This window comes from Mercurialis annua, linkage group LG3 (assembly GCF_937616625.2).
Source record: "Mercurialis annua linkage group LG3, ddMerAnnu1.2, whole genome shotgun sequence".
NCBI classification, from domain to species: domain Eukaryota; kingdom Viridiplantae; phylum Streptophyta; class Magnoliopsida; order Malpighiales; family Euphorbiaceae; genus Mercurialis; species Mercurialis annua.
The window spans coordinates 12,275,965-12,298,948 of NC_065572.1; the positions used below are offsets into that span (position 1 = coordinate 12,275,965).

At 35.3% G+C, this 22,984-nt stretch overlaps 2 protein-coding genes across 5 annotated transcripts; one reads left to right on the forward strand and one right to left on the reverse strand.

The window, feature by feature from the left end:
* The first annotated feature begins 60 nt into the window (after window positions 1-60).
* Window positions 61-19,959, forward strand: LOC126674011 (methyl-CpG-binding domain-containing protein 9). Of its 4 annotated transcripts, none has more exons than XM_056104978.1 (13): window positions 61-655; window positions 2,350-3,067; window positions 3,219-4,322; window positions 4,432-4,912; window positions 5,012-5,121; window positions 5,420-5,725; window positions 6,918-7,250; window positions 8,257-8,355; window positions 8,874-9,305; window positions 10,570-12,756; window positions 13,589-14,727; window positions 15,035-15,162; window positions 16,729-19,959. In XM_056104978.1, the coding sequence occupies exons 1-11, from the start codon at window positions 153-155 to the stop codon at window positions 13,886-13,888; spliced, it is 6,573 nt and encodes a 2,190-aa protein (XP_055960953.1). In that variant the 5' UTR covers window positions 61-152; the 3' UTR covers window positions 13,889-14,727; window positions 15,035-15,162; window positions 16,729-19,959. The 4 variants fall into 4 exon arrangements, with proteins under 4 accessions (XP_055960953.1, XP_055960954.1, XP_055960952.1 ...); XM_056104977.1 differs by having other exon boundaries at window positions 62-655; window positions 4,432-5,121; window positions 16,729-16,803; window positions 19,435-19,959; XM_050368361.2 differs by having other exon boundaries at window positions 62-655; window positions 4,432-5,121.
* On the reverse strand, window positions 16,871-19,924 carry LOC126674012 (homeobox-leucine zipper protein HAT5). Its single transcript, XM_050368363.2, has 4 exons — window positions 19,787-19,924; window positions 19,460-19,593; window positions 18,740-18,979; window positions 16,871-17,482 (listed from the first exon to the last, which is right to left on the reverse strand). Exons 1-4 carry the CDS (start codon window positions 19,875-19,877, stop codon window positions 17,111-17,113), a joined length of 837 nt encoding a protein of 278 aa, XP_050224320.1. The 5' UTR covers window positions 19,878-19,924; the 3' UTR covers window positions 16,871-17,110.
* Window positions 19,960-22,984: the final 3,025 nt, after the last annotated feature.

Consider the following 22,984-nt stretch of genomic DNA (forward strand, 5'->3'; position numbering starts at 1 on the left):
TAAAATTTCAGTTACAGCTGACGTCATATTGCCTACGTGTCTCCTCTTTTTAAAGAAAAATAAAAAAAGCCACCAAAAACCCTCGACTTAACTCAAAATTCAAAAAGCCAAACAATGTTAACAGCGTTGCACTCGCAGCAACGTCGCCGATAATGGAACTCACCGATTCAACCGCGATAGCAACTCGCTCTGCTCTCGCAATCGATCTCAATGAAATCCCTACCCATTCATCTCCGCCCGTACCCGTACCCGTACCCGAATCCACACCCTCCCGACCCGACCGGGCTCAACTCGATCCTTATTCCGTAGTCCGTTCCTTCTACCAGAATCCAGGCCCTGCCTCGGGAGCCGCCGCGTGCTTATCGGAGGAAGAGAGCACGCTAGCGTGCGGCCGTTGCGGGAAGCCGGAGGCGTGCAAGGAAGAAGAGGCTGTTATTTGCGACGGCTGTGAGCGAGCGTTTCATTTAGCGTGTGCAGGAGTACGTGATGAGGTGGCAGAGCAGTTCGGGGATTGGATATGTGTAGAGTGCGTTAATGACGGCGTTAAGAGTAAACGGTGGCGTTTAGGTGCTAATAAGAGTAACAGAATTTTGGATATCAACGCTTCTCCTCCTAAGGATTGTGACGTTGATAGTGATGAATGTTCTTATGTCAGGTATTGTATTGTTTATGTTTGGATTATTTTTTTGTTTATCTTTTAAATGTTTTTTTTTGTTTGAATGTTTGTTTAAATGTGTTAATGAGGTGTTTAGTGTGATAAACTAGAATAAATTAAACGATGATGACTATGAATTAGATCAAAATTAGTAAAATTAATGAGCTTGAGAGACGATAATAAAATAGCCGCGAGATGATGATTACTAAACTACAGCAACTCCGCTTTGGATAGTGAAAGTAATCTTTTTGATAATAAAACATATAATTTCTTTTACTAATTGCTAATTCAATGAGTTGGAATGAGATGCTAATATGATTACAATTATGTAGTTATCAGGTTGAAGCAACAATTTCTTGAAACTGCTTATTAGGATATTGAATTATTATTATGAACGTAAACGAGAAATCTTTATAGTCACAATTGGGTCTTTTAGAATCATACAAGGCAGTGGCTTCGTAACAGTTTTAAACCTAATCAATTGCTTTTGGCTGTATTAAATTATTTTTTAGAAGCTTTTTTCTTAGATGCTTATTACCAATAAAACTTCCTCACAACACTCGGTTGATATAGCTCTAGACTGCATTTTGGTTAACTTCAAATCAATCTTCTTGCAAATGAAAGTAGAAGATAGGGAATTCATGTCAATTCCTTTTAGCATAGTCTTGTGTATAACCCAATTGGGAATCTCTGTTTCCTTGAAGATGAAATTAACAGAAACACCAATTATTCTTGGAAGATGTTGATCATTGTGGTGCTTATTTATTGACTTCTTAGACATGTCACACGAAGCTTGCAGCTTTTCAATTATGTGGCACAACCTTTCTGTGCTCTATTAAATAAGTAGCCTGAGCATTGCTTTAGCTAACAAGAGGATCGGTAATATGGCCCAGTACATGGTGGATGAGATCTTCCGAAACAGTGCTAATTTCTTTTCCTGTGGTTTATGCATAAAATTGTTACAGGCCACTACAGCTTGTAGTATTTTAATCTCTTCAATGTGTCTTGCGAGTAAAACATCTCAAACAATTTATTTGGCAGTTCACTAAAGAAATTTAATAATGTATTTGGAGACTATGTGCTTCTTAAATAATAAATAGAAGGTTTCTTCTACGTGAAATGAGTCCCGATTTTATTAAAATAGCCTAGGCTAACACCTTAAGGAATCAATGAACTGTTTGTGATGCATGGGAGTTTAGTAGTATTAATTTATTGAAACTTTTAAGAGAACATGTCAACTACATCATATTCGTCTGTTCTTTGCTGTGCTTCACGCATTGAGGTGATCTTTTAAGTAATTATGTAAAACATAGCTTATGAAGCAACACATTTTGGTCCTTGTAGATCATATCTATCACCACATTTCTGTAGAAGACCTTTATTCTCGTGTTTGTTAATATGGATGCTTCTCAATCATTAAAATAAAATGCAATCAGATTTATGGTTTTGTTCCATACAAATAGCTCTGCCTTCCTTTCCTTTTTTTTTAAAAAAAAAAAAATTGTTGCAAGCAACTTGGGAGTATTTAGATGCTCATTGACTAGATGAAAATGTTAGTGGTTTTTAGTAATCCATTAGTGTTCTTTTTTTAAAATTTATTGGAATTTTATTTTTCTGTTTCTCAGTCTCTTGTGTGCAATTCATTTAATATGAGATGCAATAAATATATAGTGGCTGCATTTACTTTGTCTTAGGAAGGACGCTTTGGGTGATAGTTCTGCCAGTGGAAGTATATGTGATGCTCAAGTGACATACTCTAACTGCATGCATGCGGGGAATGAATTTCAGCCTTTTGACTGTAAGAAAGGTTCTGGGCTTATGATGGCATCCGGTGTGGGTTATGCAGATATATTGCATCATGCACAGACTGTAGATAGAAGTTTGGAGGAGAAAGATTTAGATTTTCCTTTAGGAAGGCTTAGGAGTAGTAATAATACAGCCATTAGATTACCGTCTCGCAGTACAAATGAGATTCTTCTGCAGGGTCTTAAAGAATACGTTTCTGAAAGGCATGGCATATTAGAGGAAGGTTGGCATGTGGAACTTAAACATTCCATGATTGATTATGAATTATATGCAGCTTATTCTTCTCCAGATGGGAAGACGTTTGGTTCAATGTCTGAGGTTGCTTGTTATCTTGGGCTGTCGCCTAGTTGCAATGCAGTGGACACTGACACTAGAAGTGATGCGTCTCCTTATCTGCAAGAAAGATCACATTTATTCAAAAAGAGAAAGTCGAAAAGAATTCCACTTGCCAATTGTTTTAGTGAAGATAAACAAGCTTCAGTAAATGGCTATCACAAAGGGCTCTTGCCCAATGGTCATCAGAATATAGAAGGTGATGCGGAATTTGGTAAAGTTACAGAAATTTATGCTAGAAGAGAGGAAAATGCCAAGCCTTTGCCATCAGATGTAAGTATTTTTTCTATTTATTGAGCCTAAGGTGATATGGTTACATTTTCATCTTATTCTGTGACAATAAGTAAATTTTATTTTTTTTCACGATGTTGCATGTCCGTTGATTATCTGATTTGTCTGCAAACCACTATGCTTTACATTTCAGGAAAGACTCTCTATTCAGTTTGAAGATTTTTTTATTATATCTTTGGGAGAAATTGATAGGAGACCTTCATATCATGATCATCAGCTGATTTGGCCTGTAGGTTTTAGATCTTGTTGGCATGATAGAGTTACTGGATCTCTTTTCATATGTGATGTGTTGGATGGTGGTGATTCTGGACCTGTCTTTAAGGTCAGGAGGTTTTCATGCTCAGCAATGCCTCTTCCTGATGTTTCGACAATCTTATCTAGCAAAAATCCTGACCAGTTTGCTGGACTAAACAGCAAAGAGTTAAATGATGTGATTTATGATGATATGGACCATGACAATAATAGCAGCATTGAGATGATTCTTTCATATGCTCCCCCACCAACAGAATATGATATATTGACTTGCCTTAGGCACACATCAATTGGAAATTGTAGTAATCAGACATCAGACATTTTGCAAAATAGCTCCCTAGATAGCAGGTGTGAAGGCCTTCCATCCTGTAGTAAAAGGATGGGAGACGAGATTGGTGAGTTCTCAGTGGAAGCACGTTCATCTTCTTCTGCATGGAGATTGGTGTCTCAGAAATTAATTGACGTTTGCTTTGAATTATATAAGCAAAAAGGTATGATTAAGTTATACTGTAAACACGTTGATTATGAAACGGGGTCAGTGACTCAGGATACTGAGGAGAAAACAGGCATAATAAGTTTTGCTTCATTGGCCAAGTTTTGTAGTTCCCCCAGGCTGATAGGCATCCCATTGGAATACCATGGCGAGGCTGATAGTTTGTCTATTGCTCTATCAAAATGGTTGGATCAGGACAGATTTGGGTTTGATGCAGATTTTGTGCAAGAAATTATAGAACAGCTCCCTGGTGTTGATGCATGCTCAAAGTATGAAGTCCTAGTCAATAGAAGCAATCACTCTATGTCCTTAACAGTTGGAAATGGAGTCATAATGGCGAAAATTAAAGGTGGAGCAGATTTAGGCGAGTCATCTCGGAGATGCAAAATCCCCAGACTGGGAAAACATTGCCAGACAGATGACCATTGTCGACCTCAAGGGAGGCTACTGTGCTCCAAGCTTCCTGATGTTCTTGTTGGTGATCTATATCAGGTACTTGTATGCTGATTGCTAATGCTGTATCGGATTAAGGGAACCCATTTTGTAGTGTCTGGATTACTAGGATCATATAGGCCTCACAGTTTATTGGTGTGGCTTGCAGGTGTGGGAGTTATTATGCCGATTCCATGGAACACTGGGGTTGAAAGAGCCTTTGTCATTAAGGGAATTAGAAGAAGAGCTTATTAATCCATGGTTTGACTGCATAAAATTTTCAGAAAATTTTCGAAAGATCATTGGAGGTCAAGTAGTAAATTTAGACAAAGTTGATGGTATGACAGGACCAATTTCATCTTCATTCCAAGAATCATCTAAGAGCATCAATGAGGATACTTCACAGGTGTTAATGCAGGTGGATAAAGGAGGGACATTTGATTATTCTGAAGATAGACTTGCATCTGTTACTCACAGCAAATGTTTTGGTGCAGCATTGACAGAGGTTCACAGTTCACTCCTATCTGTGCTGATAGGTGAGCTACAATCCAAAGTTGCTGCACTTGTTGATCCAAATTTCAATTCTGGAGAAGTAAAATCTAGGCGTGGAAGGAAGAAAGACATTGATAGCTGGACTCCATTGAGAAGAAGTAAGCTTACTACTCTCCCCATTAATGAACTGACTTGGCCAGAATTAGCTCGGAGATATATCTTGGCTGTCTTATCAATGGTTGGTAATCTCGAATCAGCTGAGATTACTGCTCGTGAAAGTGGTAGAGTGTTTCGCTGCTTACAAGGTGACGGCGGAATGTTTTGTGGCTCACTTGTTGGCGTTGCAGGAATGGAGGCAGATGCACTTGTAAGATTGAATCCTTTTCCTTTTTATATGCTTTATTAATTTAACACATTAGAACTATTTTATCTTTTAATGGATATGGAGGCTTCCTTAGAATCATAAATTACTGCTCTGCATCCATTAGTCAATGTGGTCCAACGTATTTATGCATGTGGATGCTCTGTGCCTTGCATGTGTGCAAATGCACATATTACATTTTGTTCTTTGGCATGTACTTTGTTTTGCTTCTAGTTGCAGTAAAAAGACATGGCATATGATGAATTATGGAAACTTTTATTAGTGTTGTATATTTGGTGTTTAGCTGCTTGCGGAGGCTACAAAGCAAATTTATGGTTCATTGAGCATGGAAAAGGATGTTCTTACCATTGAGGATGAAGAGACTGCTGCTAGTAATTCTTGTGGAAAGAACAATGTGAATGATGGTAATATACCGGAGTGGGTACAACTGCTAGAACCTGTTAGAAAGCTACCAACCAATGTTGGGACCAGAATTAGAAAGTGCGTCAATAATGCATTGGAGAAATGTCCTCCAGAATGGGCGAAGAAGAGGTTGGAACATTCAATCAGTAAGGGTGTCTACAAGGGCAATGCATCCGGTCCTACTAAGGTGCTTCTTTTGACAACTTGTTTTTCAGTGAAATCGTTTGAGGTTTCAAGTCTTGAATTTTGCAATTTACTCAGTATTACAAACTTATTTTGGCTAGTTAGCGAGAGTAATTGTAGGCTTCATTGCTGAATTGATGGTTTCAACTGCTAATTTAAGGACTAGGGTAAACCTTTCTTCTCCAACTCTGTGACCGTCACCATATTCGAAACCATGAAATCTTTATCTAACATAAGAATAGAAGTTTTAATGTGAAATACTATCTTCAAGATCATAGTTACTAGTAGCCTTCTCCACCAATCACTATCCCCTACTAGAAAATTCTGTTATCATTTATGTTAATCAGCTAGAAATGCTTAGTGATGTTGAAATTTTAATGATGGAAAAGGCTTAAGCTGTACTAGTAATATTGAATGTGTAGACATGCAATAGTTTTCTTGAAAGCTGTGCCGAAACAATTTGGATCCTTGCAAGATTTGGTGGGAAAAAATTGTTCACACCTAGGCTTAAACTATTTGTATCTTACATGTTTAAATGATGTACTGGTTTAAAAATTTAATACCAAATCGTATAAACCTGTTATAATTTTTATTTTACTATAGTGAAAGTTTTGATATGGACTTGAAAAGGTTAGTGAATTCGTTCATTCATCAATCAGAAAACACATGCTTCATTCCATTTTTTTTTTCTGCAAAGCAAGTCGGGGTGCCCATACGTTGGGTTGTTTGAAATTTTATAATAATCGATATTATTGTGAACTGCTGGACATTGTCTAGCATTTTAAGTGTACTACACTTTTTCCTTTTGTCAGGGAAACCTTTGATTTACAGACTTAGGATGTTGTGCACCAAAGTGTCACTTGCTCTTATACTTACATTGCATGGTTCCATAATTTAAAGAATGTTCATTTGGAGAGATGCCCTTAGTTCTGTATTTTAGCAAAGCTTACCAATGGATTGATCTTATAGATTCCGCTCGTGGTATGACGAGGGTGTGAGCTTTCTGTTTTAATACCCAATAAGCCAAAAATCTGGATTTCTTGTCCTTTTTTTCTATCTCGACATTCTTGCCTGCTGTTAAATAAACAGAAAACGATATAGTACTATACTTGTGGAGCTTAGTTCATATTTTTGTTTAAAGCCAGTTATTCATAGGCATCTTACTGAATTGAATGCTGATTTTTGATTGAACACAGAAAGCTGTTATTTCAGTTCTCGAGGATGTTCTGCGTGATGGATTGCCTCAGAAATTTCATGAGAGAGAAAAAAGAAAGATTACTATTCGTGTATCTGACATCATAATGAAACAGTGTCGCATCATACTGCGTCGTGCTGCTGCTGCTGATGGTGCAAAAGTTTTCTGTACGTTGTTGGGAAGAAATGTAAATTCTTGCGATCATGATGATGAGGGGCTTCTTGGATCTCCAGCCATGATATCTCGCCCTCTAGATTTTAGGACTATTGATTTGAGATTGGCAGTAGGAGCTTATGGTGGATCACATGAATCTTTCCTTGAGGACGTTCTAGAGGTTTGTCTGTTGAGTACAATTGGCCTGCTCTAGTTTTTTTCTTAATTCTTATTTTTTTCTCTTGTTTATGAGCATGCTTAGTTAGTTTATGCACTATTGAAACATTTGAAAATCATATGTTAAATACATAATTTTATAAGTTATCTGTTTCAAGGAGCAACTTAAATATGTGTATGAATTGCTGAAATTAGTTGTATGTAATATTACCATAAAATGCTGGGTATCATCTTGTGCTGATTAACTTTTTCCTATTGAGGAAATTAATTGTATTCTACTGCCTACTTTCCAATTTAGCTCAGACTGAATTGCATGATTCCTGAAAAGATTGTGTATCCCACTGCGGTTGCCTGGGTTTTCTGATCTTCCTTTCCTGTAACCTGGGGGAAAAATGCGGGTGAAAGATTCTAATTTTAATTTGAAGGATAGTCCTACATATTTTATGGGTTTTTCTGTTACAGATTGTGGTGTCTGCTTTAATGTACTTCCTTTCAACCATGGTGACAATTTTGTTATTGGTGCAAAGTTAACCTAATTGCTAAATAGTTTTAGCAGATTCTACAGCTGTCAGTTCCTTGGTGGCTGATGCAAACAGTTATTCTTTTTCTCCCCAATTTAATTGCTTCAGAATTCTGATATGTCCACAATTTATGAAGATGGTGAAGACTTAGAGCTATGTAGGCAGACTTTCTTTATGATTTTTGATTTCGATTTTGAAACATTTCCTTGTAATTTGGCAGTCAAAATTATGATACTAGAACTGCTTGACTGGAAGTTCTTATTGACGTGTCTTATCCATGTAGCTAATTATAGAGGATGATTGAAATACTTAAATACTCTCTTTTACCCATCATCCGGTGCTTCTTTAGGAATTATATGATTTATAGTGCTAAGTTCTTCTATTGGATGCTTTTCATTGTTTGTCGATTGAATTGTCATCCCATGTTTTAGTATGATATGTGGGATATTAAAGACCTATCTACTGACTTTTTATTTTATCATCTGGCAGTTATGGAACAATGTACAAACTGCATTTAAAGATCAGTCTGATGTGATTGAATTGGCTGAGAAAATATCACAGAATTTTGAAACCCTGTATAAAAAGGAGGTACTGAATTATTCCACATATTCAAATCTTGTTTAAGAGTTCTTCCCCAATCTTCATTTCCCCTGGGTAGTGAAGTTATTTGTGTTTATTTATCATCTCATGCAGTTTAGAATGTTGTTGCTGCTTGAAATCAAAAGATATACATGTATGCTTGGAAGTTTGTAGGTTCAATATATGTATTAATGTCACCTTTGTATACTGTCGTGGATAATCATGCTGTTAATCTTTAAATTTGCTGTTGATATGAAACTTAGTTCTGTGTATCTGAACTTGGAATTCTCACTTTATACTTTGGAATGAAACATGAAGTGTATTACTATCAGAGTATTCATTTGATAAGGATAACAAGGATTAGAAAAGATTGTAAATTTTACGTAGGAAACAGAAAAGATGATTTTAATAGGTTAATTTACACACATATGCCCTTGAACAGCCACCTGGGTCCATCTCCTCCTTTTTTGCACATGAATGTTTTCTCTTCTACTTGCATCTCTCTGAAAGTTTCTTCTTCGTTATAGGTGGTCAGTCTAATTCAGAAATTTGAAGAATTTGCAAAATTGGATCACTTGAGTGCAGAAACAAAGAAGGATTTAGATAATATTCTTGCATCAACAAGTGAGATTCCAAAAGCTCCTTGGGATGAAGGTATCTGCAAAGTGTGTGGTGTTGACAGGGATGATAATAGTGTTCTTCTATGTGATACATGTGATGCTGAATATCATACTTATTGCTTGAATCCTCCACTTGCAAAGATTCCTGAAGGAAATTGGTATTGTCCTTCTTGTGTTGGTGTACATATCAATCAAGAGGCATCAGTAAGGACTCGGATCACTAGCCAAGCCAGCAGTAAAAGGCATCAGGGAGAAATTACTCGTGCTTTCTTTGAGACACTTATGCAGTTTGCAGCTGCAATGGAAGAAAAAGATTATTGGGATTTTGGCATAGATGAGGTTTGTGGATCCTTTCGTACACTTTCTAGTGTCAATGTTTCCTTGCTAGATTGTTAACCTACCCTAGAGACCAAATACTGCCCTTAATTGGGAAACGGTAACACTAAATTTATAGACTTAAATGTGGAATGGAGTACTCCCTGAATTAAAATTGTTGTGAATCTTGTACATGGTTTTCAAAACCGGACCGGACCGGCCGGCTCAACCGGTTAGACCAGGAAACGGAGGCCACTCCAGTCCGATTGTACCTTAAAACCCGGAAATCCGGTTCGCCCTCTTTGAACCGTAAAAAACCAGAAACCACAGAACCGGTTAAACCATAAGACCTGTCCGGTTAGATTTATTCCAACGATACGATCCATCAAAAAGAAAAAAACTTCAAATGGATATCCATAATTCTAAATCCAAGTATAGATCTGTGTTCCAATTACTCATAAGCAAAAACAACTAACCAGCTTTTAATTTGAGATGAAGATGGCCCGTGTCTGTATAAAATTATATTTGTTTGAACAAAACCAAAATAATTAACTATGATTTCCGGTTCTACAATGCACCACAGGTTGTAGAAATAGCATCGCAGATTTTAGAAGAAGCGCGGTCAACAATGTTTGTAAAAGTAAACATAAAAGATAAAACCCTAATAAATTATAATTGCATTTTATGAAATATAAAAGGGCTGCTGTCTGATATAAAATTACACAGCCCGCCATATTCATTAAAAGCCCAAAGAGAATATTATTCTCTTGCCAATTAATTTTTTTATGTATATACATTTATATTTTTATTATAATTTAAAGGTTCAACTGGTGGTTGAACCGGTTGGACTGGTTAGACCTTGAACCAGTGGTTTCAGCGGTCCGGGTTTTAAAACATTGATCATGTCCTTAGGGTGCTGGAAAAACTATAAATTGTTGGCCAAATATAGCGTCTTTGTAAAATTTATTACAGCTTTCATACAATTGTACTTACTGCATAAAACGATTATTTTTTAAGAAAAAATTACTATTTGTGGAGATAGAACCTTGCATCTGTTTCATGATATTTGCTGCTTTGAGGATTGGAGAGTGAAATTTGGTGCATTTAGAAAGATTATAGTGTGTCATCCAAATTTTCTGTCAATGAATGAGGTGTAATTTTTTTCATTTTTTTTTTCGTTCTGAGGCACTACTATTTGCTTTCATTGAACATGAGTTTGTCTTCCTTGTTCTCTGCTTCATCTCTTTGTCATTCTCGGTTAACAAAGTTCCTGTTTTTGTGAATGCAGCGAACCTTTCTTCTTAAGTTTCTTTGTGATGAATTTCTTAACTCAGCTCTTGTTCGTCAGCACCTCGAGCAGTGTGTGGAAGTCACGGCTGAATTGCAGCAGAAATTGCGGTCATTATCTGTGGAATGGAAAAATCTCAAGTCCAGGGAAGAGTTTCTGGCTTTGAGAGTTAAGGATGGACTTGTTTCTGCAGTCACGGACCAGGGCAAGTCTGTTGGACCGCCACCTGATTTTAGTGCTGCACCATCAGTAGATAGTAGTCAACATGGAAATGAGGTTAATGGCTTTGTTGAAAACTCTTCTGAAAATAACTATGAGAAAAACCCTAGTCGGGATAGCCAAACCATCGATCCTCTTTGTAATCAAGTTCAAATTAAAGATCTTGATGCTGTCATGGATGACAGTAATGCACCTTCTAAAGATACCAATAAACCCCTAAAACAAAGTCAGTTGCTTTTATCAAATCACTTGCCACAACTAGGTCAAAGGGACGAGACTCTCTGCCGGGATAATTTTCAAAGATCTATGGAAAGAGATTCTTCAATTCTTATACCACCTCCAGATCATTCAGGATCTTCTCACCAATCAGAGATGAACATTCATATTGTTGATAATCTTCCCTCTGCTAATATGACCGAGTCGCAAGCATACCATACTGAGCTGAGCACAATTAAGGATGGTGTTTTCCGTGTGCAGCATTTGATTCGCAGCATAGAATCACAGCTATTGAAACAATCTATGAGGATGGAGTTCTTGGGTTGGGATTCCAGAGGTCGTATGTACTGGGCTTCGGCAACACCTGGTGGGCGTCCTCTGATTAAAGTCGATGGGAGTTTCACATTTGCACAGGAGAATTATAGGTTTGAGACTGCTTCATCTGGAACAGACACCTCTTTGAATTTGGAGGGCTCAAGAGCTTGTTTTCCATCCCTGTTTAATCCTAACTTTGCTGTTGGTGTGAGTTCAGCATGGGTTTCTTATGAAACTGATTCAGAGATTAAAGAGCTTATTGGCTGGTTATCAGATAGCAGCCAGAAGGAAATTGAGCTGAAAGAAACAATTATGCAATGGTTAAAGCCAAGATTTCGAGAGGCTCAACAAACCACAGACCAGAATGAAGAAGAATGCCAAATAGATTGGTCAATAATCAGGAAGAATGATGAAAATACATTTTCTAATCCTCTTGTTACCAAGGCCACGTTGTTTCTGGAGAAGAAGCATGGTGCCTGTACTGAGTTAGACATCACTGACATGCCAAAAAAGCGAAGAAAGAGGTCTGGATGGAAAAATGAAGAGAAAACATACCGGTGTGATTGCTTGGAGCTTATCTGGCCATCGAGACTCCATTGCCGCTCTTGCCATAGAACTTTTTTCACTGATGTTGAATTTGAGAAGCATAACAATGGTAGGTGCAGTTCAGTTACACATCCCCACGAGAAAAGTGAAGAGACTAATGGTTCCTCAAAAGGGAGTGGAAATGTCAAAATTGAAGTTTCTCGAAAAGAGAACATCAGCAAAGCAAACAAGATTAAAAGCAGTCTATCAGAACTTGGCTCAAGGATGATTAAATTTCAAAATGAAGGGATTAAATGCCCGTTCGACCTATTAGACATCTGTTCCAAGTTTGCAACTAAAGATTCCAACAAAGAATTAGTGCAGGATATTGGTCTTATTGGTTCGAATGGGATTCTCTCATTTATCACATCTATCTCTCCTTACCTCGATGATTCTGTGTTAATGGCGATATCTCCTGAGAAGGATATCATAATTCTAGATGATGAGTGCTATACTGATGAAAGGCGCGTGTTTACACAAGGCAGTAGGAGGGAAAGCAATGCAGGTATTGAGAGCTTATCCAACAATTGTACCAGGAAAGCTTCTACACAGGAAATTGACAGAGTAGTAAAAACCAATAAGCCATCTCTAGGACGTTTGCGACAATGGGAGGAAAAGTCCTCTTTAGACAATAGTTCATTTGAAATGGGACCTGGTCACTACTGTGTTGTCTCAGAGGCTTCTTTAAGGCCATTAGTTGGTAAAGTTTCATATATCCTAAAAAAATTAAAGATCGATTTGCTTGACATGGAAGCTGCACTTCATGAAGAAGCCCTGAGACCAGCAAAGGGACATGTGAGTAGGAGATGGGCCTGGCGTACACATGTTAAATTTTCAGAGTCCATATATCAGGTTATTATGATTCTCTGTCTGTTAAAGCTACATTTAAATATTTCGTAGACCCTCCTTGGATTTACTTTTGTATCATGTTCATGTCTCTAATTGAAGGGAAGCTATTGATTTTATGTTTCACTATAACCTCACCAGGCTAACACAGAAAGTGGAAGTTTAAATAAAAAACAAATTAGAAAGAATATGTGCGTGCATGTGTTATTACCCGTGGTTATGATGACTGTAGTGGTACATAGGAATGGTGTCTTTTAATGTGGGTTTTTTTTTTTGACAAATTTAATGTGGGTGTTTTAGCAGAAATTTGGCCACAATGGCAGTGTTGTATTAGTAATGTTGGTCACTGTTCAGTAGTAGAAATTTCTTTTTAGCTGTTGATTTTATCTGTTATATTTAGGTTTTTCAAACACTAGCTGCCACCAGGAACTATTATTGGTGATAATTCAATTTTCACCTGCTTTTTTTTTTGTTTTTTATTTTCATTTTCATTTTGCTTTATCTGGCTGTGAAATTTACTGAGAAAACATGAAATCAATAATTCTCATTAATTCAAATCAATTGATTTTTAGTTCGTGTCTGGCCTTCTATTACAATCAATTTAAATGTGTGTACTATTTTTGGCATGTCTAAATGTCTATTTTGGAACTTGGATGTCTCTAAACATTGTGAAACATTTTTCCTGAACTCTTCTTTAATTGGTTCTGCTTCCATCTTTTGCTAGATCTGTTTAATCTTATTTCTCTTATTATTAAAATAATGAGATAGATTTTAATCTTGCTCCCAATGTATGTTTAGCTATTTCTCCTTTGTAATTGTCTTGTTTTCGCTTCCCCAGATGGTCCAAGCAACAGTTATGTTGGAGGAGATGATTAAGACAGAGTATTTGCGGAATGAGTGGTGGTACTGGTCATCTCTTACTGCTGCTGCCAAAACGTCCACGGTTGCATCCCTTGCTCTACGTATATACTCCCTTGATGCTTGCATTATTTATGAGAAGACCTTCAGTCTAGGTCCAAGTGAAAATTTGAAGCCTAGCAGCATGGTAAAACAGCAGCCATTGCATGACTTAGAGTCTGCAGAAAAGTGCAAGATAACAAGGACATCTAACAAGAAAAGGAAAGAACCTGAAGGGTAACTTCAGCATATGCCGGCTTGGAGTTGATGTGGAAATTTTATTGGTTGCAATGGAATCTATAGTTGAATGGAAGGGGGCGCCAGGGCTGTGTTTTTGGAGACGCTGTGGTATTGGTGTCAAAATGACAATGTGGGTTGTTTTTCTTAAGATTGATCCGGTCTTAATGTACAGTTTCTGCTGATTGTGCTGCGCTGATTCTGATCCATATACAGAGATGACATGCTAACACAGATGATGGATTCTGGAGCTGACCATGTGGAATTATTTATTTCAGAGTTGAAAGCACAAGGACCTGTAGCATAAGCAATTTCACAATTTTTGACTCATTTGTTCTGCAAATTTTGTTTTGTTGCTTATAGGATGAAAGGAAAATTAATTTCTTTTGAGAAGTTCCATATACATACATGGAGAAGTTTGATTTGGAAAGGGAGCAACTGGAAAAGATCTGTATACTATTAGATTTAGGCAATTTTTCATTCTTTATAGATTTCAATTTGTCCCTCATATGTCACATTACAGAAAGGAATAAAGATCTATCACGTTGCAGTTGTCTCTCATTTGGGTTTTCAAATTTTAACGTTTTTTCCTTGTATAAATTGAGGTTTTTGTCTTTAATCTGAAAAAGAAGTGGTTCTCTCTCAATCTAACTCTTCGTGCAGCATATTAGTCCTACCTTTTCTAGGTGTGTATTACTTTACATAAAAACAAGAGAACAAGGAGCTTGCGGTCAAATGAGAATAAGATAATTCTCCAACGAGTTTGGCCTTTTACTATGGGTCACTGCACAAAGCATTGAGTGATTATTAAAAAGCCTGGAACTGCTTCTGCATATTTGGCAGGTAATTGGTTTTTTCTGACTAGAAGTCCCTTAGTACCAATAGCAAATGGAAACCTTGCTGTGCAAACTGTTTAGGTGTTTATATTTCATGTGCTATAAGTCTTGCCTCAAATTTGATTGCTAACTAGACAGGGGCAGTTGTTTTTTTTTTTTGATATCTTGGGGTAGCAATATGATTAGACAACAAATGAAGTCATTTCTTGCTCCTTCATATCTCATTTGCAATAAGTAATAAGCTTTTTTTTTTCAATTCTGCATTCTGAAAATTCACTGAAGCTCTTACCCCCCTGTTTTATGGATTTATAAAGCTTCAGAATTTCAGAGAAATTGCGAAGCCGAGATAGTCATGGGGTAAATGATGAACCTATGTAGGCATATGGCAGCTGATTAACCTATCTACGCAGAGCGTGGCTGATGAACCTCTCGCAGAATATTGGTCAGTTTCTGATTTAAATATTCTCTGGATATTTCATGATAGAATTATGATTCATTAATTTTATGGTTTGTTTCTTTTCGCTCTCAGTTTCTTCTCCTTTAGAAGCTCTTTGTGATATATTTTTTATCCGGTTCTAATTTATTTTTTGACCATCATTTAAGTAGTAGTTAGTTGACAGCTCTTTAGTGATAGCGGAATCTAATCTTATTGACGCATTCTTCCGTGTGAGATTTTATAGACTTGATGCTATTACACACTGCAATTTTAGTGCTCTCGAATGTTAAGGTCTGATCATAGATAGAGTCATGATTGAACGAACATGGAGGTTCACAAAACCAAGAATATTGTCAAAAGAGGGGGCATTAGCTATGACAGAGAGAGATGGAAGGAATAGGACAAGAAATCAAAAGAAAGGTAAGAGAGAGTGGGAGGAACAGATTCTAATAATAGCAAGTTGGAAGTGGCTTGTGACGTGAGGTTGAAGCCCTTCACATGGAAATATTGTTGTTGAGTGGACAGTTAGACCCCACCCCTTAGTTAGATGAATGCCTTAATAGTATAGAAATCTTCAACTGTATGCAAAGTCTTAGCAAGTTTTAATTTCTTTATTCCGAGGTGTGGTGTTGGCATACAGGGATTAATGTGATACCATTTCATGCTCAGGCTTTAGGAACATAAACTTAAGAAATTTGATATGCTCTCTGTCCCGGTACTTAGTTTTAGATTCTTTTATTACAACAAACATTTTATATTTCACTATTTTTTTTCTTTAAAAGATTTTAATCGAGGATGGTAAAAAAACAAGAATTAAGTCAAAAATATTCTATAAATGGAAGATGAAGTATCAAGTTGCATTTACCATATATTAGAAAAACTAAAGCCACCGGTTCTTCTTACAGCAAAATGACCTTGTAGATATGTTTTAAGCTTAACCATTAACGAGTATTTATTTCTTTTTGACTTTTTTCGTTTATATCCCAAAATTTTAAAAGCGTTATTCTTACCTCATTTTTCAATTTTTTGTTTTAATTCTACCCATCTTTTCCAATCGAAATATTTCAAAAGTTTCAAATGTCTTTTATATTTGACACATGGTCTCAATTTTTAGTATAATTAAAAAAGAACATTAAGGTCTTATTTATACCACGTGCCAAATTTGAAGGACATTCAAATCTTTTTTCGAGTAAAAAATTTCCAATTTGAATAAATGAGTATAAATTGAAACCAAAAATTCAAAAAAGAAAGAGTAAAATTGACGATAAAAGTTTAGGATATAAACGGAATAAGTCAAAAAGGTGGAGTATTTGTGGATGATTACGCTTATATGTTTTATTATGTTCTTAAAAAAATGTTTAGTATTAATTTATGTGATGCATTGCAATTTATGTGTTATTTGCTTGTCACTTTAAATGTTGAAACTTGGGGGTTATTATTCTTATGACCATTCTTTCCTTTAGTATTTCTTATCCTCTCGATTTTAAGTATCTCACAGGTTCATGAATTGTATTGTTCTAATGCTTCTGTTGTCAGTAATGACATGTTCTCGTCTTATACGCTTCCGTGTAGATTTCATTTGCGATCGACAATATATTTCTCCGATAATCCGAGTCGGACATCTTGATCAGATACAACGCAATGCAGGTATTGCCTTCTTGTTCTTGATACATTTATAGATAGTCAATTCATGCTCTTATTTCGCACAGAATGATAAACAAAGCTTCAATCACGTCATTCACTAGTAATTCATTTAGAAATGATACAATAGTTAGCTCAAGCCATGTTTGACTTAGAACATTTCAAGTTTATTTATTAATTTAGGCCTTAAATCCTTTTCAAAGATCTCAGCTCAGCCACCTAACTGTCCGTTTACCTTTCTATTATCTTTCATTCTTTTAATAAGCAACTGGAATATAATAGTAGCATTACATTATTATAAAAATAAAACTCCTTATGACCACATCCACCATACCAAGGGCTCTTCCTGCTGCCCAGCTGCGGCGGCAAACACATCGGAGAAGTAACTCCCTCCATCATCACTGCCGTCATCTTCCTCTGAGAGTATGCCATCTGCTGGGATTACACATTCATCCCCATAATTATCATTCTGAAAGAATGAATCCCCACTGTCCAAAAGCTGCGGACTGTCCTCATCGACTATCGCACTTCCAGCAGTTCCAGAGCTGAGGCGGTCCTCGACCTTCACATTAAGTTCAAAAGCAGGTGCATTACCTGTGATCGCCGGAATAGACTCCGATTCTTGTGGCGGAATCATTACTCCAGTCACTTCTTTGGCTTGCAGCTTCTCAGTCAAAGAAACAACCTGCAGTTTTATACATCAAACCTAGTCATCTTTCCCTTTCTGAAATGAAATATTCTATTTTTTCTTCCTGACTTTATAAAAGGGTTAATGTTAAAAAAAATCATGAATTTTACACGTTTTCTCATTTTAATCACGTAATTTAAATTTTTTCATTTTCATGCACGAACTAATATTTTTTCTCAAATTCATACATGACGCTGAGGTGGCACTCATTTATTGGTTTAAAATGACCTCCACCTCAGCGAATTACACCAATGGAACCGTGACACCTAAGCACCATGTATGAATTTGAGAAAAAAATGATAGTTCGTGCATGAAGATGAGAAAATTTAAACTGCGTGATTAAAATGAGAAAACGTGTAAAGTTCATGATTTTTTTTTGACAATAACTCTTTATAAAACTAGGTGGGGTTCAAGAACAGATGCTACATTACAAAACACATGTTTGCTTTCCTAAGGTAGAATCTGAATTGGAAAGCACTTACTTTCAGCCATGAGTCTTGATCATTAATTTATGGCTATTTCTTATAACAATTTAAGATACAGACACCTTTTTTTCTTTCTTTAATCTTTCTTTTTATAGTGGAACATAGTGATCAACTTCAACTTCTTTAACTTCTCCTTTATTTTAACAATTTATGATGGTGGTGTCAGTCTCAGGTGCCTAACTAGTTTAATTAACTTTCTAATTATGAAGATTTGATGGAAAATATTACTTTTAAGGCTTTATCATAAAAAAATACTCCACTTTTTTGATTTTTTTTTATTTATGGTCCAAACTTTTAAGTTTGTCAATTTTAACGCTTTTTAATTGTCAGTTTCAATTTTAGCCATTTGTTCAAATTCGAGTGTAAAAATAATTTAAATATGTCTTTCATATTGCTTTATATTGTTGCAATATGCCTTCTTCTGCCATAAAAATTCCAAACATGAAGGGTAAATTTGAATTTTGTTCTCTTTGTAATTTAAACAAATGTTTACAATTGAAATTGAAAATTGCAAAATAAGCTAAAATTGACGATTTTGAAAGTTTGGAGGAATGACTATATACACTCTAATCATAGTTTCTTACGCTTCTTGTATATACTACTATCTTTTGATTAACACATGAAGGAGTTTAAGAATTTTTTAAAGTGTATTTAGTCTTTGCCCAAATTAAAAAGTAAAAAATATGAGATGTTTTTCAATAATTAAGCCTATAATTAACGGTACCTATACATACAACTATCTTGAAGTGAAAATTGGATATGTGGTTACCTCAGATTTGAACTTTTCATTTTCCTTGACAATATTGTCATAATTGGAGAGAAGTGAATCATAAGAAGCCTTGAGAAGGTCATAGTCCCGCTCAAGCTGCTTAGTCTTCCACCGAGCACGGCGGTTTTGGAACCACACCGCCACCTGTCTGGGCTGCAGCCCCAGGTTCTTAGCTAACTGCGTCTTTCGCTCCGGCTCCAGCTTGTTCTCCTCCTCAAAACTCTTCTCCAGCAGAGTCACCTAGTTCCACACCACAGTTATATATTTACTACATTCAACCCCTCAGATCTAAAAGCAATTGAATGACCTAAAGATTTAGATTACATTTCCAATTTCAGAAACAGAATAATTCGAGTTTTTCGATGTATTTTGAACTCGTTCCTGTCTAGCTAGCTAGATTAGGAAATTTATAGAAGGCTAAGTTGATTATAGTTGGTATTTGTTTATCACAATAGGAAGGAATCAAATCTGGAATTCACCGATCGAATGTTAAATCTTGTTATTCAATACATCTAGGCCAAAGTTAGTATTATATTCTGATTCTGTTTTCATTTCACCTTTCACTAGGAAATAAAAACAAATTATGGAATTTGATACTGATATAGTGATATGTATATGCCAAATTTCAACAGGAATAATCTTTATGCTATTACTTAATCCTGACACTTTGCTTTCCTTCGACATGTCATTATTAGTCTCAACTCAACCCCTATGGTATACCTGCTCTGCAGTGAGTCGGCGCTTCTTCTCCGGCAACTGTTCATCGTAGTATTCATCGTCTAAATAGTCCTCCGGCGAGCTGAAAAAGGGTCTCTTCCTTGAGGTATCCTCCATGCTCAGCATTGATCTCGGACCTTCCATATTACATCAAATATTGGATTTTATCATTAACTCTAGTAATATTCTTAGATTAACTGTTACGCAAGGGAAAAAAAAGTCAACTGTACTGTATTGTTCATGCCTTTTTCCCATGGCTTCTCAATAACCAAACAGAAAAACATATTAAGATACGTAAGAAAATAAAAGAAACATATAAAAACTGAGTACCTCGAAAAGCAGAATCACAGTTGCCAAGAAACAACATGTTTCCATGGGCAGAAGAAGCCGAGGGATTAAAGAAAAGTCGTCCAGATTCCATGGCAGAATATATTATATTTTAGCTTAATACGATTGCTTTAATTGTGTTTTAATCTGTATGTTTTTGTTCTCCGATCTTCAACCGGAGATGAGAGCACACAAAAACTGTAATTGAAGTTTGTTTATATATATATATACACGCTTAGAATTTACGATATATAAATCAGATGAACATGAACTTGTGACGGAAGAAACTAGTAGTCCACAATAACCTCGCCGGAATTCCAAATGGACAGAGACGGAACCCCATCATGCCACCAAAAGACGCCAGCTAGTTTTCTTTGATTTGTTCAGTTTCTTAATTCTCGGCTGTAGATTCAAGAAAATGATCAAGAATATTTTAGAATAAGCTCAAGAAAATTCACATAATCACCGGAAAGTTTTGGATTCCGGCGAGAAACAGAGAGAGATGGACTTCTTTGAGGGGTTGCTTAAAAGAGTTTGTTGCAAGTAAAAGTTTTAGGAGTCAAGTAGATCGGATTTTATAATGGTGATGGTAGATACTAAATGACATAAATGTCCTTTGATAGTGGATTTTTTGATGTTAAAAGCATGGGTGGTTTCGTAATTTGAGCATCAAGAATGTAGTGGAGTTTAGTGTAGAGTTGACTAACGTGCGCACAGTTGCTAAGGTGACGGGATGATCTGTTTGGTGGGGTTCAAATGACAGAGTGTTTAATTGGTTACATGCTTTGTGGTCGAGCATTGTCGGATCTTCACTCACTCCGATCCAAATGACATGTACCAAGATCAAAATCAAATTTAAATGTTGTAGACAAGGTAAATTTGTTCTTAAACTTCTAATAAAAGAAAATTTATATTCTTAATCTCGAATTCGGTTTAATCTTACTTTTAAATTTATAAAATTAGAGTGTTCTAACATATAATGTTATTCAAAACATGTTAAAAGTTACATTATGCTATTCATAGATCACATCGATCAAAACTCAATGGGGTCCGTATGAATTATACTCCAAAAGAAACTATAAAGTCCACCTTCTTTCATGCATAATAAAGGCAGCAAACTCCTAAGGTTGTTTTGTTTGCGGAAAAGAATTAAATTTGAAATCTTCAATTTTTTAGAATATAAAATTATGGTCTGATACCTAAAAAAAACTCCGACCTTTTATCCCCTTTTCAATTCTACCCTGACGTTGAAAACTGATCAATTTTATCCTATTCCGCATTTTTTCGTTTCAATTGTACCCTAATTTTTTTATTTTTTCACAATTTTTTTATTTAAATGATGAAATCATTTAATTAAATAAGTTTAAAGATAAAATTACACTTATTTTCATTCAAAAAAGTACAAATAAGTTTTTTATTTTTAAAAACTAACTAAAAACCATAATCAAATTAAAACTAATTTAAATTCTTAATTAATTTAACTAAATCTAAATAAGTTTTCAACATATACAATTAATATATGCTAGACATGGAGAACGTTTTTTAATTTTTTCCAAATAAAAAAACGTCAATTTAATATTTCAGGGTACAATTAAAACATAAAAATGCAAAATAGGGTAAAATTGATCAGTTTTCAACGTCAGAATAGAATTGAAAAGGGATTAAAAGGTCGGGTTTTTTTGAGGTATTACGCCTAAAATTATTAATAAGAACGCTTTTTTATTGGGATTTTTCGATATGAATTTTTTATTTATAAAATATGACACTTTTGGGCGATAAATGATGAGAATGAAGAAAAAGGAAGAGTGAAAATAACATGATCAGAAATAGCATCTGTGGAAATGTGTGGCTATGGAATTGAAGCTTAATAAAAATTTCCATCCCCAAATTATAGTAGCTTCTTTCTGAGAGTGAGTTACTATTCTTTCCATATTATGACGCAACTCACAAATTGATTAGAAATCTGCTCGTGTATGTATATATGTATACACATCTTCACCCGAGTCTCCCAAATTTTATCTCCTTTTTTTTATTAAAATCAATTTATTTTAATTTGCATTCATAAAACGTCACACTTCTAAACGATATAATGAAGGAGTAATGCCATATAAATTCACACGATTTTTCAATTTAATCACGAATCATAAGACGTCTTAAATTTATACAACAACTTTTTTTAGTGTCAAATCGACACCACCAGTATAATCCGTTTTATTTGCTTAGGAAGGATCCAAAAAATGACTTCCACCTCAGTAAAAACACCAAAAAACCGGTGTGATCACAACAAACTATATCGGATTATTAGTTGGTGTATTTATTTGATCCAAAATGAAAATTGATGCATATAGTTAAAAAAAAAACCCTTTCAAGGGCTAAATAAATACCTCTGATGTCTACCGCAGGTGTCAAAAAAAGAATGAAAAAAGCAAAATAAAATGAAATTATAGTTGATAAATTTTTATAACATTAATTCTATTATTAAAATTACTACTCTTCAATTTACAATTTTCTCTTAAAAAAATATTAATATAAAGAGTTAATGTTATAAGAATTCACAAATTTTATACGTTTTTTCATTTTAATCACGCAATTTAAATTTTCTCATTTTCATGCACGAACTATTATTTTTTTCTCAAATTCATGCACGGTATTGAGGTGTCACGGCTTCATTGGTGTAATTCGTTGAGATGGAGGTCATTTTACACCAATGAATGAGTGCCACCTCAGCACCGTGCATGAATTTGAGAAAAAGTGGTAGTTCGTGCATGAAAATAAAAAAATTTTAAACTATGCGATTAAAATAAAAAAACGTGTAAAGTTCGTAATTTTTTTGACATTAATCCTAATATAGACATCTACAATACAGTTGATCGAGCAAATAAAAGCCAAAACTATATAAACAATAATTTCAGCTAAACCAAGTTAGCACCTCGGGTGTAATATTTATAAATGAAAACCATTTTGTTAATTAATATTGATGTGACACTTATGCGTATTTTCCATTTTTTTATTGGAAAATGTTGTTTTATTAAAAAATTTGTGTGAGCCACGTATATGTATTTACATTTGAATATCTTTTAATGATTTAACTCTACCATGCGTTTCTATACTCTAAGAGCATCTCCAATGCAATGCTAAAATGAAATGCTAATGCTATAATTTAGCATTTAATCTTAAAATGCATCTCCAATGCAGTGCTAT